Genomic DNA, 18,273 nt, shown 5'->3' with positions numbered 1-18,273 from the left:
CTGCTACAAATATATAGAAAGATTTTACCACATTCTGTTGCAGATCGTGTCAGGGAACTAGAGTAGTAAGGAAATTCCAAAAAAGTCAGTTCTTAGTAATTGGTGATTTTCCTCCTGTGCCAAATACCATTTCTGCCTACTTCCTCCTTTTGTCTAAATGGCTCCTGAGCTTCAGATTTACCCAGAGAATGAGAAAGATTAATATCCACCTGAAGCAAATAGGATTTAGGAAGATTCACCTCTTCCAGGGGACATCAGAGTCTAGCTCTGACACACTCGTGCTGTTTGAGATTATTCTCTGCTTTCTTCATTAGAGTAAAGGCTCAAGTGGAGTGTGCTAAGATCGCATTGCCCCAAGTGGTTGTAGATATATTCATATTAAATCCTACTTTTCTAAAATCTGTGTTGGATATTGACCTCAAATATAATTCATGAGGGCTATGGATAGAGAGAAAGACTGAGAAAAGAACACTTGTTTGTTATTTGGTTAATTGAGGAGAGACTAAAGTGGTGAAGGGAGGTTACATGATATACAAATTCAGAGTTCCACGCTGATCATCCAAGTTCTTATGAGGATTTATTTATCAAACTAGGAGGCCAAACGTATTTTATTTAAGAGTTTGTTGGTTTGACCCAACAATTGTAACCCAAAGTTACAATTGATCTATCTACGGGGTGTGTTTGTTTTAACAGTAGGAAGCTTCTTTTGCACACAAATTGCTTTTCTGTAAAGACTGGGCACAGTGTGGCTCTGGAGGAAATCATATGCTCTGGCTTAGACGGTCTGGAGCCCAGTTGAAACCTGGCCCAGTTGAAAGGTGATTATACCTAGATTTTACTTTCCCTTGACTTTTTCCTTTCTTTTTAAAAAAGTATATTTGTGTTGGAAACTTATAAATATTTACACAAATGGCATGTGGACTTTCAATTTTACCCCTGCCCAGACCCCTGCACATATTAGTTGCAGAAAGAAGTAAAGATATTTTAAAGCCTAATTTGCAAGACTCCTTCTATGAGTTGTTCCTATCGTCCAGGAACAACTTTAGATGTGGGACATTCAGCTCCATAGTAACTTGAAAGGACTACAGGTTGAGCATCCCTAATCTGAAAATTCAAAACTCAAACTGGTGCAGGATTGGAAACTCGTTGAGTTCCAACATGACATCATAAGCAGAAAAGCCCACACCTGACATCACACTGTGGATCTCTGCCAAAATGCAGGCGCTCTGAAGATACCGATAAGTTACTTTCAGGCTACTTGAATCAGGTGTATTTGAAACACAAATGAACTTTGCATCTAGACTTGAATCCCATCTTTGAGATATTTCATTATATACATGTAACTCTTCCAAAATCTGGAAAAATCAAAATTTGAACTACTAACTACTTCCAATTCTTTTTTTTTAAAAAAAATTTTGTTTTAGTTGTAGTTGGACACAATACCATTATTTTATTTTTATGTGGTGCTGAGGATCGAACCCAGCACCCTGCACATACTAGGCGAGCACTCTACTGCTGAGCCACAACCCCAGCCCTGAACTACTTCCAGTTCTAAGCATTTCAGATACATCTGTATTGCCTTTGAACTTCAAGGTGCTACTAGGCCCAGTTGAAAGGTGATTATATTTAGATTTTACTTTCCCTTGACTTTTCTCTTTCTTTTTTAAAAAGTATATTTGTGTTGGAATAACGTATTACTATCTCTTAAGTTTGCCCATAGAAAACTAGCTGTTTGAGTCACAGACTATGTCAAAGTTACAATTGATCTATCGGGTGTGTTTGTTTTAACAGTAGGAAGCTTCTTTTGCACACAAATCGCTTTTCTGTAAAGACTGTGCACAGTGCGGCTATGGAGGAAATCACATTCTCTGGCTTTGAACAGCCTGGGTTTGATACTGATTCTCACTGACTAGCACTAATAACGGTGTGATCCTGGGTACCTTTCTTAACCTTTCTGTGCTAGTTTGCTTCTTTGTGAAATAGGGTGATAATTATGCTGATGTGAAATCCTTTTGAAGGGTTAGCAGGATACTATAGAGTTTAGATCAGTATCGGGTACGCAGCTGACTTTCAACAGGAGTCTTTATTTTATGCAGTACTGTTATGATTCTAAGGGTGACTTGGAACTCTCCTTGTTTCCTTGCTTGATGATAGCTGCAGTCATTAATGACTCAAGAAAATGCCACAGAGGACATTGAAGGTGGCAGCTCCAGTCCTGCTGGCCAGAAGACTTCTGCGGGTGCCCGGGAGGCTCAGGAAGACGAGGAGGAGGAGGTATCTTGGAAGGCTTCCCATTTTGACAGATTATGGAGATGCGATCTTGTCCTCACAGTCACTGGGGTGTGGGCCCTGACCCTGGACACAGGCACTGAGCTGGGAGGCTCTGGGACCCTGCTGGCCTCAGCTCTGTGGCCCCTGAGTCTTGGAAGGTCCCAGGGAAGGAGGACTATCTGAGAGGATCAGAGCAGCTGATTACCCACCCGTCTGGGGGTATTTTAGGATTCTGGCCAAGTACGGCCCTGTCTGAAAAACTGTGGGATCTAGTGGAACAGAAGGGCCTACCTGGTGCTGAGGTCCCCTGGGCGTCCACCACATTTACTCTCCTCTTCCCATCAGTGCCCCTCAAGGACAGCAGAGCCCTTTCTAGCCTCAGATACTGAAGTCTGAAGTGGATTATTGATTCCCACTGGCTTCTCCTACATCATCAGACATGGCGGCCACAGCCTCCTTGTTCTGCCTCCTCGCTGCCCACCTCGACTCTGGTCACTTATCTCTACCCTTATCTGCCTCCACGTGAGTCTGTGCACTGTATTGTTCTCGTCCCTCCTGCCCTGTCCCCGTGGGACGCTATCCACATTTCCTCAGATGAGTCCCAGCTGCAGCTTTCACCTGGAGCTCTTTCCCATGAGGCCAGAGATGCCATAAACGGCCCCATTCGTGGTGGTAATGACTTTAAAAATTACTTAAACAAATGCATGGTCAGTTAGAATGAATAAAAATTGGATGGTGGGAAATCTCCCCCACAAGGTTCCGGGGACAGAGAGTAACCCATGACAGTGGCTATTGGTGGCCCTACCTCTGTCAGATGTGGTGGAGTGTCTTGGAAGCCAACCCACCCAAGTCCCAGCCTGCCCAGGACAACCTCCTCACCTGCTCTCCTCCAGCCCTCAAGGTATCCCCAGGCAGCTTCCTCCTGTCACCTCCTCTATGAACTGGCTGTCCTCGTTTGGTCCTCCTTAGCCCAGGGTTCATCAGGCTCCGTCTCCCTCCCTTGGCCCTCCTTCCCTTTCAAGCGCCTCCCCCACCAGGAGTTGGCCAGATTCGGCTAAGAGCACAATCCTTCAGACTCAGACTTCAGAGCGCCTCTGCACTCACACCCGCCACAAGATGAGCGTCACCAAAACCACCCTCTCCTCAGACCAGTGGCTGCAAGTTACGTGAATCCCTGACACTCCTCCAGGTTCAGCACTTTAGAGAACAACTCACAGACTCAGGAGGCTGCTGCTCGTGACAGTATATTTTGTGGTAGCAAAAGGATGCAAATCCGAGCCAGGCAGAGGCAGAGACGAGCAGTGCGGGATCTAGGGACAGGAGATTCCAACTGTGAAGCGTCTGGGCCCGAGGAATGCCTTCCTCTCCCGGCACCGATGTGTGACAACATGCACAGGGAGGGCTGCCAGCCTGGGCACCTCCCTGGGGACTTCAGTGCCCAGGGTTCTCCTGGAGTTTCATTATGTGGACATGACCCCAGGGGCCTGCTGTCCTATCTCCCTCCGGACCCTGGAGATCGGCCCAGCCCTCTAGGCACATGGCTGGACTCTCTGGTGTCCATCAGCCACCCACCGTGAGTAGCAGGCGCTGCACTAGTGAAATGCCGTGGGTTTAGAGGGGCCCTCCCAGGAGCCAGGCCCGAGCCAGGCCCACTCCGATATCTTGACTCTACCCGCTCCATCCCTGTCCAGCCCTGAGCCTTTGGTTCACAGAGCGGTTTCCCTGGCTGAGTGGAGAGGCATTGCTTTTTTGGGTTCTCTATTACTTGGGACATGGTTGCCTGTGGCCCCCATTCCTTCCAGATGTCTGTCTGTCATTGAATGCAGCTGGCTGACTGCGCTGTGACGTCTCCAGCTCCTTGGACCTTTCTTTCTCTCACTGGTTTCTTTTATTCCCCATCCCTGAAAGAAGATGTTTCTGGAGGCTGGGAGCGCCTCCCTCCGTGACCCGTCCCTTGTTGAGTTTCTTGCTCCTCCATGGATGTCCCGAGTGTCTGTCCCTAGTGGGACTTCTTCTGCTGAGTTCCAGATCCACCTTTCCTCATGCTGAACCATTCTCCCATATGGCCGCTGTCGTCAGAAGCTCGGCCCACATGAGGGTCAGCTGCTTGCCTCCTCCCTGCTCTCTCCATCGCTGAGGTGCTGTTCTTCTGGCCACCGGGGCTCCATGGCCTCAGAGCACTGCAGTGCCCTGGCCCAGCTGGGTGGGAGGGACAGTGTCCCACTCCCAGGTTTGCTGTGTGTCCTGGTGGCTGCTCCTCTATCCTGGGCTGTGCTGGCTGCCAGCACCTTCTCCCTGCTGGGCCGCAGGCTGCTTGAGGTGAGGTCAGGGCCTGTTTTCCCCACATGTCAGAGTGATGGAAGGCAAACAAGCCACTGTGGCTTCTTGCCACCCTCTCACCTCGGGTCTGAGGGACTGAGCCAATCACCACATCGGCCCTTTTGCCCACAGGCCGCTCCTCTCCAGTCCACGAAGCTGCCAGCTCACCTCCCCCGGGTGTCTGCTCACCTCCCCCGGGTGTCTGCTCACCTCACTGACTCCAGGCAGACTTCTCGACTCTCCCAGAGCTTGGCCTTCCAAAAACTTCAACCACCAGGCACTGTCTTTGGGTTCTTCACCTAAACAAACTTCCATTTTCAGCCACATTGATCCTTCTTTTAGTTTCTCCGCTATCACTGGGAAACGTCGCCACACGCTTACCCTACCTTACTTTGTCCTAGTTTTCCTCAAGTACGTTTATTTCCCTGAGTTAGTCTGGAGGTGTCTCAACAGCAGAGCACACACCTTGTTCATCTGAACCTCGTTTGCAACACCTTTCAAGGGCAAGGGGAATGGAGAGGCTGGATAATAGGCACCAAGACACAGAGAGAAGGCATGAGCTGTAGTGCTCCCCAGCAGGGACGGTGACTGAAGTCCATAGGAGCCTGTTACCCATTTTATGCAGAACTCAAAGAGAGGAGCTCAAAGGCTCCAAAGATGCAGGACTGGTCAGCAGGCAGAAATGCTCATTACCCTCACTCAATCAGCACATGTCGTATACATGTGTTGAGATATCAGACTGCCTGTCTTGCAATAATTGCATATGTACAGTAATCAAATCAATCAAAAATTCAAAAAGTAAAAAAAAAAAAGATTTTTTAAGGTTGTCGATATGAAAAAATAAAAGAAAGTACTTCATCAAATTTTTAAAAATTCTCTTTCAGTTCAACTTTGGAGACATCTTCGTCCACCAGGCCATCCACACCATCGAGTACTGCCTGGGCTGCATCTCCAACACGGCCTCCTACCTCCGGCTCTGGGCCCTCAGCTTGGCTCATGCACGTGAGTCAGTCTCCCCTGGGAGCTACATGCAGCATACTCGAAGGCAGAAGTGCCTTCCCTGAGTTACTTGTGGTGTGTTTGCCAGAGGAATGCTGTTTTAATATATTTTACCATGTACTTATGATTCCTTAATTAATTTAGTGTAGTTTTCCACCTTTTGAGTTTACATGAGTAGAATCCTGACTTGGTCAGCTTGGGCTGCCATGACAAAATGCCATAGACTGGGCACTTAAACAATGGAGAATTATTTTCTCACAGCTCAGGAGGCTGGAAGTCCAAGGAGAGGGTGCCCACATGGCTGGGTTCTGGTGAGGGCTCATTTCCCAGCTTGCAGATGGCCACCTTCTTGGTATGTCTGTCCTCCATGGAGGGGAGAAAGAGTGAGAGCAAGCTCCCTGCTGTCTCTTCTTATAAGGTCACTAATCTCATCATGGGAACCCTTTTCACAATCTCTTCGAACCCTCATCACCTCCCAAAGACCCGTCTCAAATACCATCCCATTGCAGGTTGGGGCTTCAACCTATGAATCTGGGGAAAGACATAAATATTCAGTTTCTAACAAGTCATGCTATGTGCATTCTGTGTGTGTTTGTGTGTGTAAATCATATGACTTGGATCCATTCATTTTGCTGCCAATAGCTCTAGTTTGCTTACTTCCATTGGTGACTCATATGCCATCATGTATTTCTCTGGTTTCCTCTTGAGGGTAACCCCGCCGCTGTGAACAAAACTGCAGACAATCTTTTACAGGTACATGTGCATGAGTACTCCATCTGAGTGGAGTTGAGATTTACCATGATTGTATAGAAATAATCTGTGTTTACAAGATAGACCCCATGGTTGAGAATGTGTCTCTTGCATCTTGCAGAACTCTCTGAAGTGCTCTGGACCATGGTGATGAAGACTGGCCTTCACCAGGAAGGCTGGGGAGGACTCATCGGGGCCTTCATCATCTTTGCCGTGTTTGCTGTTCTGACAGTAGCCATCCTTCTCATCATGGAGGGCCTCTCGGCTTTCCTGCATGCCCTGCGGCTGCATTGGTAAGGACAGTCTTCCTGTAGAAGCTCAGGGTGGTGTAGGGAAAGAGGGCAGGCTGACAGTTTCATACCCCCACCTGTTGCATGATGTTAGTGACTTTCGTACCTTTTTGCAACCTTAGTTGAGTTGTCGGCTGGGATAATATTCAATGGCGACATAAGACATGTTTCCGTATATACTGGCTGCCCTATAATAAATGTTACTTTTCTTCGTTTACTCCTCTTTTAAATATTAAACGCACATTTAAAATAAGTGACTTGTCCAAGCACAGGTGAGATGACAGGTCTGACTTGGGCTCCTAGAGTGTGTGCCGTGGCCATCTGGATGTTTGCTGTGGCTGCCGAAGATGGGAGTTATAACCATAGAACAAGCTACTCCATGCCAAAGTGGAAACAGAGAGGGTACTGCAGTGAGGAAGGTGCTCACAGGAAGCCCTGGGTGTTTACAAAATGTCCCCAGAGACTATCGGTGGACACTAAGCTGAGGATGCACATGCATGCCTTCCAGCCACCCACACTGTCCTCAGCTTACACTGGTCTTTTCTACCCCCCTCTATGGTAGCTGATCACAAGAAAAGTTCTTATGCTTCTGCAATCAGTAGAAAGAATGCCCTGCCTCCATAGCCACGTCATTTCCCTCCATGCCACTGGGAACGTGAACTCTGAACATCACAAAACACAGATGATGGTCTGTGGTATTCACTCTGTAAGTTATAGACCTACAGACCTGTTTCTCCCACAATAGCACAGGCCCCACAATCGGGAGTCAGGTGACAACAGAGGCCATGCGTGACCTCAGGAACATCGAGGGCATCTTTGCTTGTGATGGAGGCAGGGTCAACATGGGAAGAGCTGCCAGTGTTGTGGTCCCTGAGGCCTGGAGGAATGAGGTGGGGGGTGATGGTCAAGAGAAGGGCTTAAAAACCACCAGGATTCCCATGGCAGCCATCAGCCGGGGAGACTCCAGCAGGCCTTTCTGAACGTGAGCTTGATTTTCTACATGTTCTGCTTCTTCCTGCTGCATGCTGACCTCCAGCTTCTTATTTAATCCCCCCTTTTCTCATCCTTCCTCCCAACCACAGGGTGGAGTTCCAGAACAAGTTCTATGTCGGGGCTGGGTACAAGTTTTCTCCGTTCTCCTTTAAGCACATCCTGGACGGGACAGCTGAGGAGTAGGCTTTGCCTTTACCGCCTACACCCGTGTCTGTGCCAATAAAGAAGTTCCGTCCTGTCTTTGATGTCAACCCATGCAAAGCCCTCAATGGAATGATTGTTCTCTGCCAGCCGGAAGCGTGGGGCTATGTGTTTTTTGGTTCTAAGCCTGGGGATTCCATGTGACTTAACCACATCACAGAGGAGCTCCTCTCGAAAATCATTTTGACTTCACGTGGGGTTGTAATTATCAAATAATAAAATGATTAGGAAATGAGTGGGGATGCTATACAGATATCTTCTTGCAAAATTTAAAGTATTATATTCCCCCAAACAAATATATGGGCCATTCACTTTTTCTTAAGATGTCTTTATTTGGGATTACCCTGTAACAATAGCATTGACAATTATAGGCCAACACTGAACAATGGAGTCGCACAGCTAGTCCCAGAGAAGGATCATGTTCATTTTTCTCCCTCATTTCCCTCTTCCTCAAACACCTTTTCCCCTTGTTTAAGGCTTAGCATTACAAGATTAGGAATTTTCTCATGAATTTTCAGATGAGGAAGAACAGGTAATGTTCTCTCTCTGGGCGGGGCAGGGGGAGGCTGCCCCCAGGCGTCACTCTGCATTGCTAAATCCTGTGAAATGAAGCGTGACAATGTGGCACTGCTCATGGGCGCCATTGACCACAGGTGCACGTTCTGCTGGAGTAGCTGCAGAAAGATGCATATGCTCTGGAAACTTCTAGAAAGGGTGTGCCAGGAGGGAGACATGGTTACACAGTCGCCCATTGCTCTTCAGTTCTGTGGGCCCAGAAGTTATTTCTTCATCTCCTGGACCATCAGAACCCCAAGAGCCTGATAAGAGTCTTTCCATCAACTGCTGTCTGACCCTAATCCCGGTGAATTATGACTGCCGTGGAAACTGTACTAGTAAAATCAAGTATTAACATTTTTGTAGGGCTTTACAATTTATGGGGTACTTCTAAGTGGTACCTTGTTTAGTCCCAAATTCTCACTGTCAGAAAAATTCCGAAAGAGCTGACCAAATTCGAAAGCACCTTTGGTTGGGACTCTTTCTTTTAGCCCCCTCTTATCCTCTGTGTGGTGGGACTGACTGGTGCTTAGGGAGGTGGCAATGCTCCTCCCTAAAAGGAGGCTTCCTTGTCACCTTTCAATCCAATGTATGACCTATCCAGCCCAGTTTAATCCACTGATTGGGTACTCAGTAAATGTTCATTTAATGGGGTCAGTGGAAGATGGTAGTTGGAGAGATGTGCATGTTTGAGGTTCAACTCTAAGGTTTTATTGTGTACTCTCAGGCAGGAAAGGGGGTTGCTCCCCTCACTGCCAAATGGGGACAATGTCCTCCATTCTCTGGATTGTAGAAAGTGGGTGGTAAAGGCTGGGTGAAGAGGGGATGCTTGGTCAGGGGTTGATTGAATGGGGAACAGGTAGTATGCAAGTGGGCGTAAGTATGGCCCTTACTCCATGATCACTGGAGACTTTTAAGGTTCTCAACTCACTACTGCCCTTCAATAAGAATAATAAAAAAATATGCCGTGCTTAGCCGGCCCACAGCTGTGGCCAAAAGAAAAATGTTAGCAATTTCAAAACTTCCCTCTGCTGCTGGCCTGGGCCTCCATTTAGAAATGTCCCTGAGAAGAGCATATTCATTCCCAGGGTGGTGGTCACCTTCTGTCTCAAGGACAGGTGTGACTTCCCCTTTAAAAAGGGATCATCAGGGGAGGGCTGCTGAGAAGGGGGTGTACCCTACCTGCCACTCACCTGCCCAGGACGTGAGATTGTTCCTTAAAGAATCCTGTTGGGAGAACTGAGGTGAAAGAGGGCTAAGACCAGGGCCCAGGCTTCTTGGGAAGGGAGGCCTGGAAGCCCCCAGAAGCCTTCAGGGTCCCACTGCCCCGTGAGACTCGGCTGTCACTGCAGTGAAGCAGAGGGCCTGAAGCACTCGGAGGTAAGAAACCCTGTGGGGAGCAGAGATCTGCATCCGTGTTCGTGCTGTGTTGTGGGTGTGGTGGGGTGGGGTGAGGAGTGCACTATCATCATCATCATCATCATCATCATTGTTGTTGTTGTTATCATTGTCTTCGGTCACATGCTACTTTATCAGTGAATGGCTGAAGGCCAGTGGAACAAGAAAATTTTATTCTAAATTGATGATATTGTAAAACAAAGTCTCTCATACACACGCAAATTCACTGAAGAAAAATCTACAGGGGCCCATTTTTTTTTTCTGGCTGAAGAATTTAGCACATCCAAATGCAATCAATAAAATAAAATGTCATCCCATCCATAGAATTTCTATTAATGAAGTTTGAACAACATCTGAGCCTTTTTTGGAGTAAATCCTTAACCTATTCATTTTCTTCTAAGGTTGTTTAAGGTGGGTTATACAATGACTTTCCCATTGTGGGTTTTTGTTTTGAGAGAGAGAGACAGAGAGAGAGAGAGAGACAGAGAGAGAGAGACAGAGAGAGAGAGAGAGAATTGATACTAGGGGTGAAACCTAGGACCTGGTGCATGCTGGGCCTGTGCTCCCCGCCCCCAGCCATACCCCTAGCCCTCCCATTGTGCTTAAGGAACTGATGGCAAGGGATGCAAAGCGTATTTCTCCATGTTATTCCCTGTTTTCCTTAGTTGGTCTAGTTGATCCATCCTTTCTTTCTTCCCCTCTCCCTCCCTTCCCCTCCTTCCCTCCTTCCATCCCTCCATCCCTCCATCCCTCCCTCCCTTCCTTTGGATTTAGACTGACTTAGGGAACCAAAGAAGGGATGTCAACTCAGCCTCTCCATTTCAGAGTTAAAATTGCACGTTCTCTCTCTCTCTCTCTCTCTCTCTCTCTCTCTCTCTCTCTCTCTGTAAGTTCCTTGAATCCATCTCTGAACTATTTTTGTCCTTTTCTTTCTTTATTAAACTTTTCACTGAAGCTTCATAATAAATAAATAAATACTTTCCATATACACTTAATCAATTTTGAGTCCGTGTTCCAGTGTCCTCTGAATCATTTAGAATGTGACCCCTTTACAATGTGCAGGCGTGAATGCTAAAATCCTGACGATCCATCAGTCGTCCACCCGCAACATGCCCCACCAAACATGCCCCATCTTGTTGGAAACCGTGTGTAATCTAATCGGGCAGAGACGAGACCTTCCATGTTGCCAATTATCTTGTACATTTGCTTCTTCCATCCCTTGGCAATCTCCTCTGATGCTGTGCCCTCATCTGGGCCTTGACCATCTTCACGCTGTGTGCTTAAGGAAGATGGGATGTTCTCAAGGGTGCAGTGTGCACACCGTGGGAGACCAAAGCAGGAGGATTGCAAGTTTGAGATCAGCCTCAGCAATTTAGCAAGACCCACATCAAAATAAAAAGTTAAAAGGGCTGGGAACGTAGCACAATGGTAAAGCTCCTGGGTTCAATCCCCAGTGAAAAGGAGGAGGAGGAGGGGAGGGGGAAGAAGGGAGGAGGGGAAGGGGGAGGGGAGGGGGAGGAGGAGGAGGAGCTCCAACAGGGCCTTTGGAAGAATTGAAGTTTGGAAGCTAACTTATTTATTTATTTATTTATTAAATATTTTTTAGTTGTTGATCGACCTTCGTTTTGTTTGATTATTAATGTGTGGTGCTGTGAATCGAATCCAGTATCTCACACGCAGCAGGCAAGGGCTCTGCCACTGAGCTGCAACTCCAGCCCCTGGCAACTTTTTCTTCCTCTGAAATAGAGTGATTCTGCCACATAAAGCAATGTAGAACAAAGAATATTTTTAGTGAAAAGCACCCATTTTTTTGTACCCCTCCTAAGATGAAGTGACTGGCCTGGGTGAATATCATCATCACAGGAGACACCTGCTTGGAGAGGTCCCAGTCTTATTTCCCAGTAGGAACGTAGAGAGCAAGCGCGAGGGAGGGTGTACCAGCATCACTTACATTGACCCTTGAAATAAAATTGCCTCTTTTAGAAAACAAAGTAACTTTCTCCCTTGGGGAGGCCAGTATGTTCTAATGTCTGTGCAATATAGTGACAAAGGCCTGGAGGAGAGGCCTACTGCTCTTGGTGGTATGGAACCCAGGCTGCAAGCCGCCATGCCACGCTCTGCCATTGACTGCAGACCTTCTCCTCTCCCCTTTTCTCCCTGCCTCCCTTACTTTCTCTCTCTCTCTCTCTTCCCACATGCAATCACTAACCCTGTGGTCACTTACACACTTATCCCCAGTAAGTGATTCTGGTGAAATTGTGGTAATCTCCTAGTTCCTTTATTCAGAGATAAGAAGCAGCGGTCCCTTGTGTGCTCATGATGCAATGGGCCGGTGCCATATTTTACAAATACCATGTTTAATCCTGCCAATGAGCGGAAGAGGAAGTTTGTCAGTTGAGAATCACACAAATTGCCAAGTATCAGAGACAGAAAATAACTGTAGCGGCACCCGCTCTTCCACCAATGCAACTTATTTAAGTTTCTCCAGGACCCTCACCACAATTGTTCCTGTTAACAAGAAAGATATCAGTCAAGATCTCTCCGAAGGGCTCAATGTGGTCAGATGCTGTGTTTCCTGTTCTCTGCTCTATCTTGCAAAAACTCAATTTAACCGAGGACTTGGTGGATGTGCTCTGCTTTTGTGGTGTACCCTGTAAAATCCCCCTGCTGTTCTGAGAAACGGCACCATTGGCACCTTCTGAGAACTCAAAGAAAAAGTTATTTTTATACTTCTATGTAAACTTTTGAAAATTATAAACTTCCGAGCTCCGCCCTCCAAGCCCCCATCACGGGGTATAAAGTTCAAAGACTTTCTGGCAATTCAGAGGGAAATCTGTTTTAGGTGAAAGGCTCCTCTGGACCGCACTGCAGTCAACATACCTGCTTCTTGCCAATTTCCCCGGTGTCCAGCCTCATCTGTCCTACTTCATAACAGTGGCTTAAACCAGAGAGAGCTTTATTTTATTTTCTCATGTAGAAGGTGCCTGGAGCTGGCACCAGTCCAAGCTGAAGGATGCCGCCCCAGCTATCAGGCTCTTCCCCCTGGTCCACACCCAGCCAGCCTGCACACCTGTACCCCTGTGTGACCACCCACGATGCCAGCCGCAAAGCCAGCCACCCTCTGGGATCTAGGGAGGAAGAGGCCAAAAGGGCTTTCCCCAGAAGCCCCTACAGCTGCAGGGCGTCCCAGTGTCCACCACCATCCCCAAGGCTCAAGGGCAGACCTGCCTTCGGAGGCCACTTCTCCCGCTTAGAGGATGGGGCCAGTTCAAGCCAAATCTCACCAGACGCCAGTTTCCTACCTCTTCCCCTCCCTTTCCTGCTCCTTCTTCCTTCACGTCCTTCCCTGCCTCCCCCTTGCCCCCTCCTTCCTTCCTACCCCAGGTCCAGCCCTCCCCTCTGCTCCTCTCTTACTTCCAGTCCCTTTCCTCCCACCTGCCATCTGTCCTTCCTCTGTCCTTTCTTCCTTCTCCTCATTGATTTGGTTGTTATAAAATGACACTTATTATAGAAGATGAAAAAAATTCCAGTTTTGTTTGCGATTAATATGTTCTCTTATGAATTGGCTGTTCATCTTTTGCCCGTGCATCTTATACATATAAAATTATGTATATTATATATAATATGTATAATGTATTTTACCACATAAATTCATGTTTCCAGCGGCTGGGATTGTGGCTCAGTGGTAGAGCGCTGGCCTAGCATGCACAGGGCTCTGGGTTCGATCCTCAGCACCACATAAAAAAACAAATGAATGGAATAAAGACATTGTGTCCAACTACAACTAAAAAATTCATGTTTCCATATTATATATAATTCTTATATCTTTTAATATATATATAATGTATTGTAATTTGTGGTTTAAACCTGCTTAACATTTACTCAGTGCCTATGTTATTATTATTATTACTGTTTTGGCAAAACTTTTTTCCTTGTTTTAAAATTTTTAATATTGTGATAAAATATGTATAAAATTTACTATTGGAGCAATTGGAAAGTGGCACATCCTCAGTAGATTGTTTTTTCCAAAATGGACTTTTTATGGTAAAAGAAAATAGCCTTTCTAAAAAATTCAAACAATGCCAAAAAATTTAGACAAAAGAGAACAACAACAAATCTAAAAATTCCAAATTCTCTGTAGGTCATTCTTACCCCACTCTTTTTTCTCTTGGCCAACCCCCAACTGTCTTTCAGGTCTCAACTTAGACTCGCCTACTGAGGTCTCCCCAGGGTCAGGGCTCACTGCAGGAGAGGCCCCTTGGGTTTCAGAGCACTCTCTACTTAACCCGTAATGACATTTATTATACCAGCTCATTTGCCTGCTCTCCCCCTTAGACTGTGAGTTCTCGGGGTGGGGGGCAGGCACGCTTCATTATATTTTATTATCTGATACTTAGTAGTGCTCAGCGGATATTTGTTGAGAGACCAAACATCCTTTTGGACAACACCTCTCCTGATATCTATCTATAATGGTTTGTATCTAAATACAATTTTATACATTGGGATCATTGCTCAGATACATATTGGACAATGCTTTTCAATACTGTTTTAATCAGCTTCACATCACTTTGACCAAAAGACCCGACAAGGACAACTTAGAGGAGGAAAAGTTTGTTCTGGCTCACGGCTTCAGACATTCAGTCCACGATGGGCAGACTCCACGGGTCTGTGCCCAAGATGATGCAGAGCGTGATGGTGGAAGGGCGTGGCAGTGGGAAGCAGAGAGAGAGCTCCAAGTGCCAGGAACAAAATGCAAACCAGCCACACCCTCCCTGCCTATAGTCCCCCTCCCCCAGGACAGTAGTCCCTTCAAATTATTAAGCCCTCAAGTTGATTGATCCACTGATTATGTCACAGCTCATAATCTAATCATTCTCCCTCTAAACTTTCTTGCATTGTTCCTCACATTGAGCTTTTGGAGGACACCTCATGTCCAAATGATAACAAGTGTTCAACTGTCTATTTTTTTTTCAGTACTGAGGATTGAACCCAGGGGCACTGTAACACTAGGCTATATCCCCAGACCCACCATCCTTCCTCGCCCACGTTTTTTTTTTTTTTTTTAAGTGTTGAGACAGAGCTTCACTAAATTGACTAAATTGCTGCATCTGGCCTGGAACTTTGATCCTCCTGCTTCAGCCTCCCGAGTTGCTGGGACTACAGGTGTTTGCCACTGCATCCGGCTTCAATGTTTTTCATTTAAGAGCTTTTAAGTGATATTCTATGACAAGAATAGATTATAATGTGTTTAGCCACTTCTCTACTCGTGGGCATTTAGGTTGTATCCACTTCTTTTGTTGATTTAAGGTAACGGTGTGGTGACTGTCCTCATATCTGTATCTTTGCCCTCTTCTTTGACTATCCCAATTAGGATGAATCTGGGAGTGAAGTTGCTCAGTCAACATTCTGCCTAATTGCCTTCTAGAAAGATTGCACCAATTTACACCCTTGGACTTACACGTGGTATAATCAAGCTGAAATTTTTACAGGGATCGGAGATGTAGTTCAGGGGTAAAGTGCTTGCCTAGCATGTGCAAGGTCCTGGGTTTGATCCACAACAACACCACACACACACAAAAAGAAAATCAAGGAAAATGGTAACATTTTAAAGTTCTGTGGGTAAATGAGGTTGAACTTGCTTTCATAGATTTATCAGTCACGTATTTATTCTTCTTTATCGGTCCTACATGTCCTTGAGCCTCTATCTTTTTCTTTCTGACCTATAAGAGTTTTTATTTACATATGTGTTTTATATTTTGTTTTTTTAATTTACGTGTTATTTAAATGTATAAAATTTTTATTGAAGCCATAAGCTGGTGTGCCATCCTCAAATAGTCAGATAAAATTGTGACAGAAATAAACAATCTCCTGCTTTGACTTTGCCCATACCCAGAGAAATTTCTTTAGCCTTCTTGAGGATAACCTTTATAATTAAAACCACAAAATTATCCTTTTCTCTTGGTTTATCAACTCAGGATACTATCAGTTATTACTTACTAAGGAAAATAATAATGTAGGTTATAATTTCCCTTCCTTTTTGCTCTCCTCCCAATATTTGCCTGATTCTTGTTTTTAGTTGTTTTCTCAGTTATTTTTGTGATGTGACCAGCCTACGTGGACTTCTCATTCAATTTGGAAGCCATAGCCAGGATACTGGCCTATAGTTATGGGCCTATAGTCCTACCTCACTGAGTTCCATCTCTCACCTTTGTTATGGGTCAGTTGCTGTCCCCTTGTCAAAGATATCCACATTTTCACTCAGTTCTGAAACCACAACCAAATCGATGTGTTCTATTTGAAGTTGATGTTAAGCTTGAGAAGAATAAACAGCCTTTCACTTTTTTATGACCATGTAAACATCGCTCACTGTAGACCAAGTGTTAATGTGAAGATTACATTGATTTCTCTGGAGGTCCAAGGTCAGAGCCAACGGGAATTCTCTCTCCCTCTGTTTCATCCGTTGCCTAAAACCATGCCGCAGTGTCGGGTACTTCATGCTGTGGAAACAAGTGTTATGTCCTCTGCAGTCACAACAAGGTGCAGACTCAGGTGTGTCTTTACAGGAGCAGCTTTGACTCAGGGGTAACTGGGAAGCCCCTTTGGCCAGGCCTGTGGGACAAGTCACCTCTCCTTATTGAGAGAAGGCATCTGTGTGGGGTAATTATGACCCTGGAGTTGCATGGAGGCTCACACCCAACTAAAACATTTTGCTCCGTGGTAAGTGGCATACACTTTGGGTTTCTTGCCACTCAATACATAACACCGGTTTTGCTGGAAAGTTTTTCATCAATTTTTTAAGATACAAAGATTTTTTTTTCATTGTTGCAATTGTTAAACGTGTAAATGTAGACTGTCATGAGATCCGAAAACATGTCTGGTAGAAGAGATTGAGTGTTGATTGAAGACTGAGCTAATTGTTATGTGTTTCAATTGCGACTAAACTCAAAATGAATTTCCTGAGATTTAAAAAAATTATTTTCCCACCAAAATAGAACGTTTTATTCTCTAACGTTAAAAGTGGACAGAATCACTTTTGGTTTGTTATTATGAATTTTTTAAAATATTTTTTTAGTTGTGGATGGACACATGATTTTATTTATTTATTTATTTATTTTTATATGGTGCTGAGGATCAAACCCAGTGCCTTGCATGTGCTAGACGAGCACTGTACGGCTGAGCCACAGCCCCAGCCCTGTTATCATGATTTATTTTACTTTTTCTTTTTTTTTTTTGGTTGAGGGATCTAACTTGGAGGCTCTTGACTATTGAGCCACATCTACAACCCTATTTTATATTTAATTTAGAGTCAAGGTCTCACTAAGTTTGCTTAGTGCCTCGCTGTTGCTGAGGCTGACTTTGAACTTGTGATCCTCCTGCCTCAGCCTTCCAAGCCATTGGGATTACAGGTGTGTGCCACCATACCTGGCTGTTTTACTATTTTTTAAAGTTTTTTTTTTTTTTAAAAAAAACCAGAAATATATAATTGATAAGTAAGAATAAACATATAATTGTTTAAAGAAATAAATTTTTAATTGCTATGACCCACAAACCATGAAGTTCACCATTTTAATTTTATGTTTGTGGTGCTGGGATTGATCCCAAACCTTCATATGTGCCAGGTAAATGCTCTCCCACTAAGCTCCACCCTCAGCCCTTTTTATTTCATTTTGGGACATTTTTGCTCAGACTGGCCTTGAACTTGCCATCTTCCTGCCTCAGCCTTCTGAGTAGCTAGGACATAGCCATGCCCCACTGTGTCCGGCCCATGAAAGTTTTGAATTTTGAGTAAGTCCAAATTTTATATATATATATATATATATATATATATATATATATATATATATATATTATTACCTGTGCTTTGGTGTTGTACTTAAGAAATCATTCTCTGATCCATGATCTGATTCATGATTATGAAAATATTCACTGATATTTTCTTCTAAAGATCTTACAGTTTTAGATCTTAAACTTAGATCTTTATCCCATTTTATGTTAATGTTTGTATATGGTATAAATTAAGGGTCCAACTTCATTCTTTTGCATGTGGATATCCAGTTTTCCTGGCACCATGTGTCAAATGATTGTCCTTTGATTACAAAAGGGAGAAGGGACTTCAACTGTGCCATTAAAGGTTCTTGACTTGGACCACAGAAAGGAATTTCAGGATGCAGCAGAAGAGGCACAGACAAGGCTTATTTAAGAAAGCAAAGCTATTTGTTTAGGAAAACTAGGAATGGTGCAGGATGCACACTACATTCAGGAGAGGAGTGCCAGGTCTTGAGAGTGGGATGCACTTTTGAGGTGTTGGGCTCTTCTTTCTAAGGAAATTGAAACCAGTGAATGTGGGGCCGACGTCAGCCTGGTGGGCTCCGTTCTCCTCCACCCAGAGCCTAGGGCGGGCTCCTGGGTGACACCACTCAGTCAATGCATGAGAAAGATGCCCAGATCACGGGTCCCTAACAGTGTTTTCCCTTGGTCTTATTCAGTGGAAAGAAAA

At 45.1% G+C, this 18,273-nt stretch overlaps 1 protein-coding gene and 1 long non-coding RNA gene across 12 annotated transcripts in view; both read left to right on the top strand.

Annotated features, from left to right (window-relative positions):
• Atp6v0a4 (ATPase H+ transporting V0 subunit a4) overlaps positions 1 to 8,058 on the top strand; it is a 66,543-nt gene extending 58,485 nt beyond the window's left edge. For 10 of the 11 annotated variants that reach the window (XM_040291369.2, XM_040291368.2, XM_078040601.1 and 7 more), the window contains 4 exons: positions 2,155 to 2,274; positions 5,475 to 5,592; positions 6,461 to 6,632; positions 7,712 to 8,058. In XM_040291369.2, coding sequence (XP_040147303.2) covers positions 2,155 to 2,274; positions 5,475 to 5,592; positions 6,461 to 6,632; positions 7,712 to 7,805 — 504 coding nt within the window. In that variant the 3' untranslated portion in view covers positions 7,806 to 8,058. Of the gene's footprint in view, positions 1 to 2,154; positions 2,275 to 2,616; positions 2,794 to 5,474; positions 5,599 to 6,460; positions 6,633 to 7,711 lie in introns of those variants that run through there. The other variant, XR_013435437.1, reaches the window with a different exon arrangement.
• On the top strand, positions 2,800 to 5,388 carry LOC144375474 (uncharacterized). Its single transcript, XR_013435439.1, has 2 exons — positions 2,800 to 4,590; positions 4,723 to 5,388. It is a non-coding gene; the product is annotated as an uncharacterized LOC144375474 (long non-coding RNA).
• Positions 8,059 to 18,273: the final 10,215 nt, after the last annotated feature.

Source organism: Ictidomys tridecemlineatus, chromosome 2, assembly GCF_052094955.1.
Source record: "Ictidomys tridecemlineatus isolate mIctTri1 chromosome 2, mIctTri1.hap1, whole genome shotgun sequence".
Classification (NCBI taxonomy): Eukaryota; Metazoa; Chordata; class Mammalia; order Rodentia; family Sciuridae; genus Ictidomys; species Ictidomys tridecemlineatus.
The sequence above is the reverse complement of the archived record's forward strand: the minus strand, read 5'-3'. Positions and strand labels throughout refer to the sequence as shown.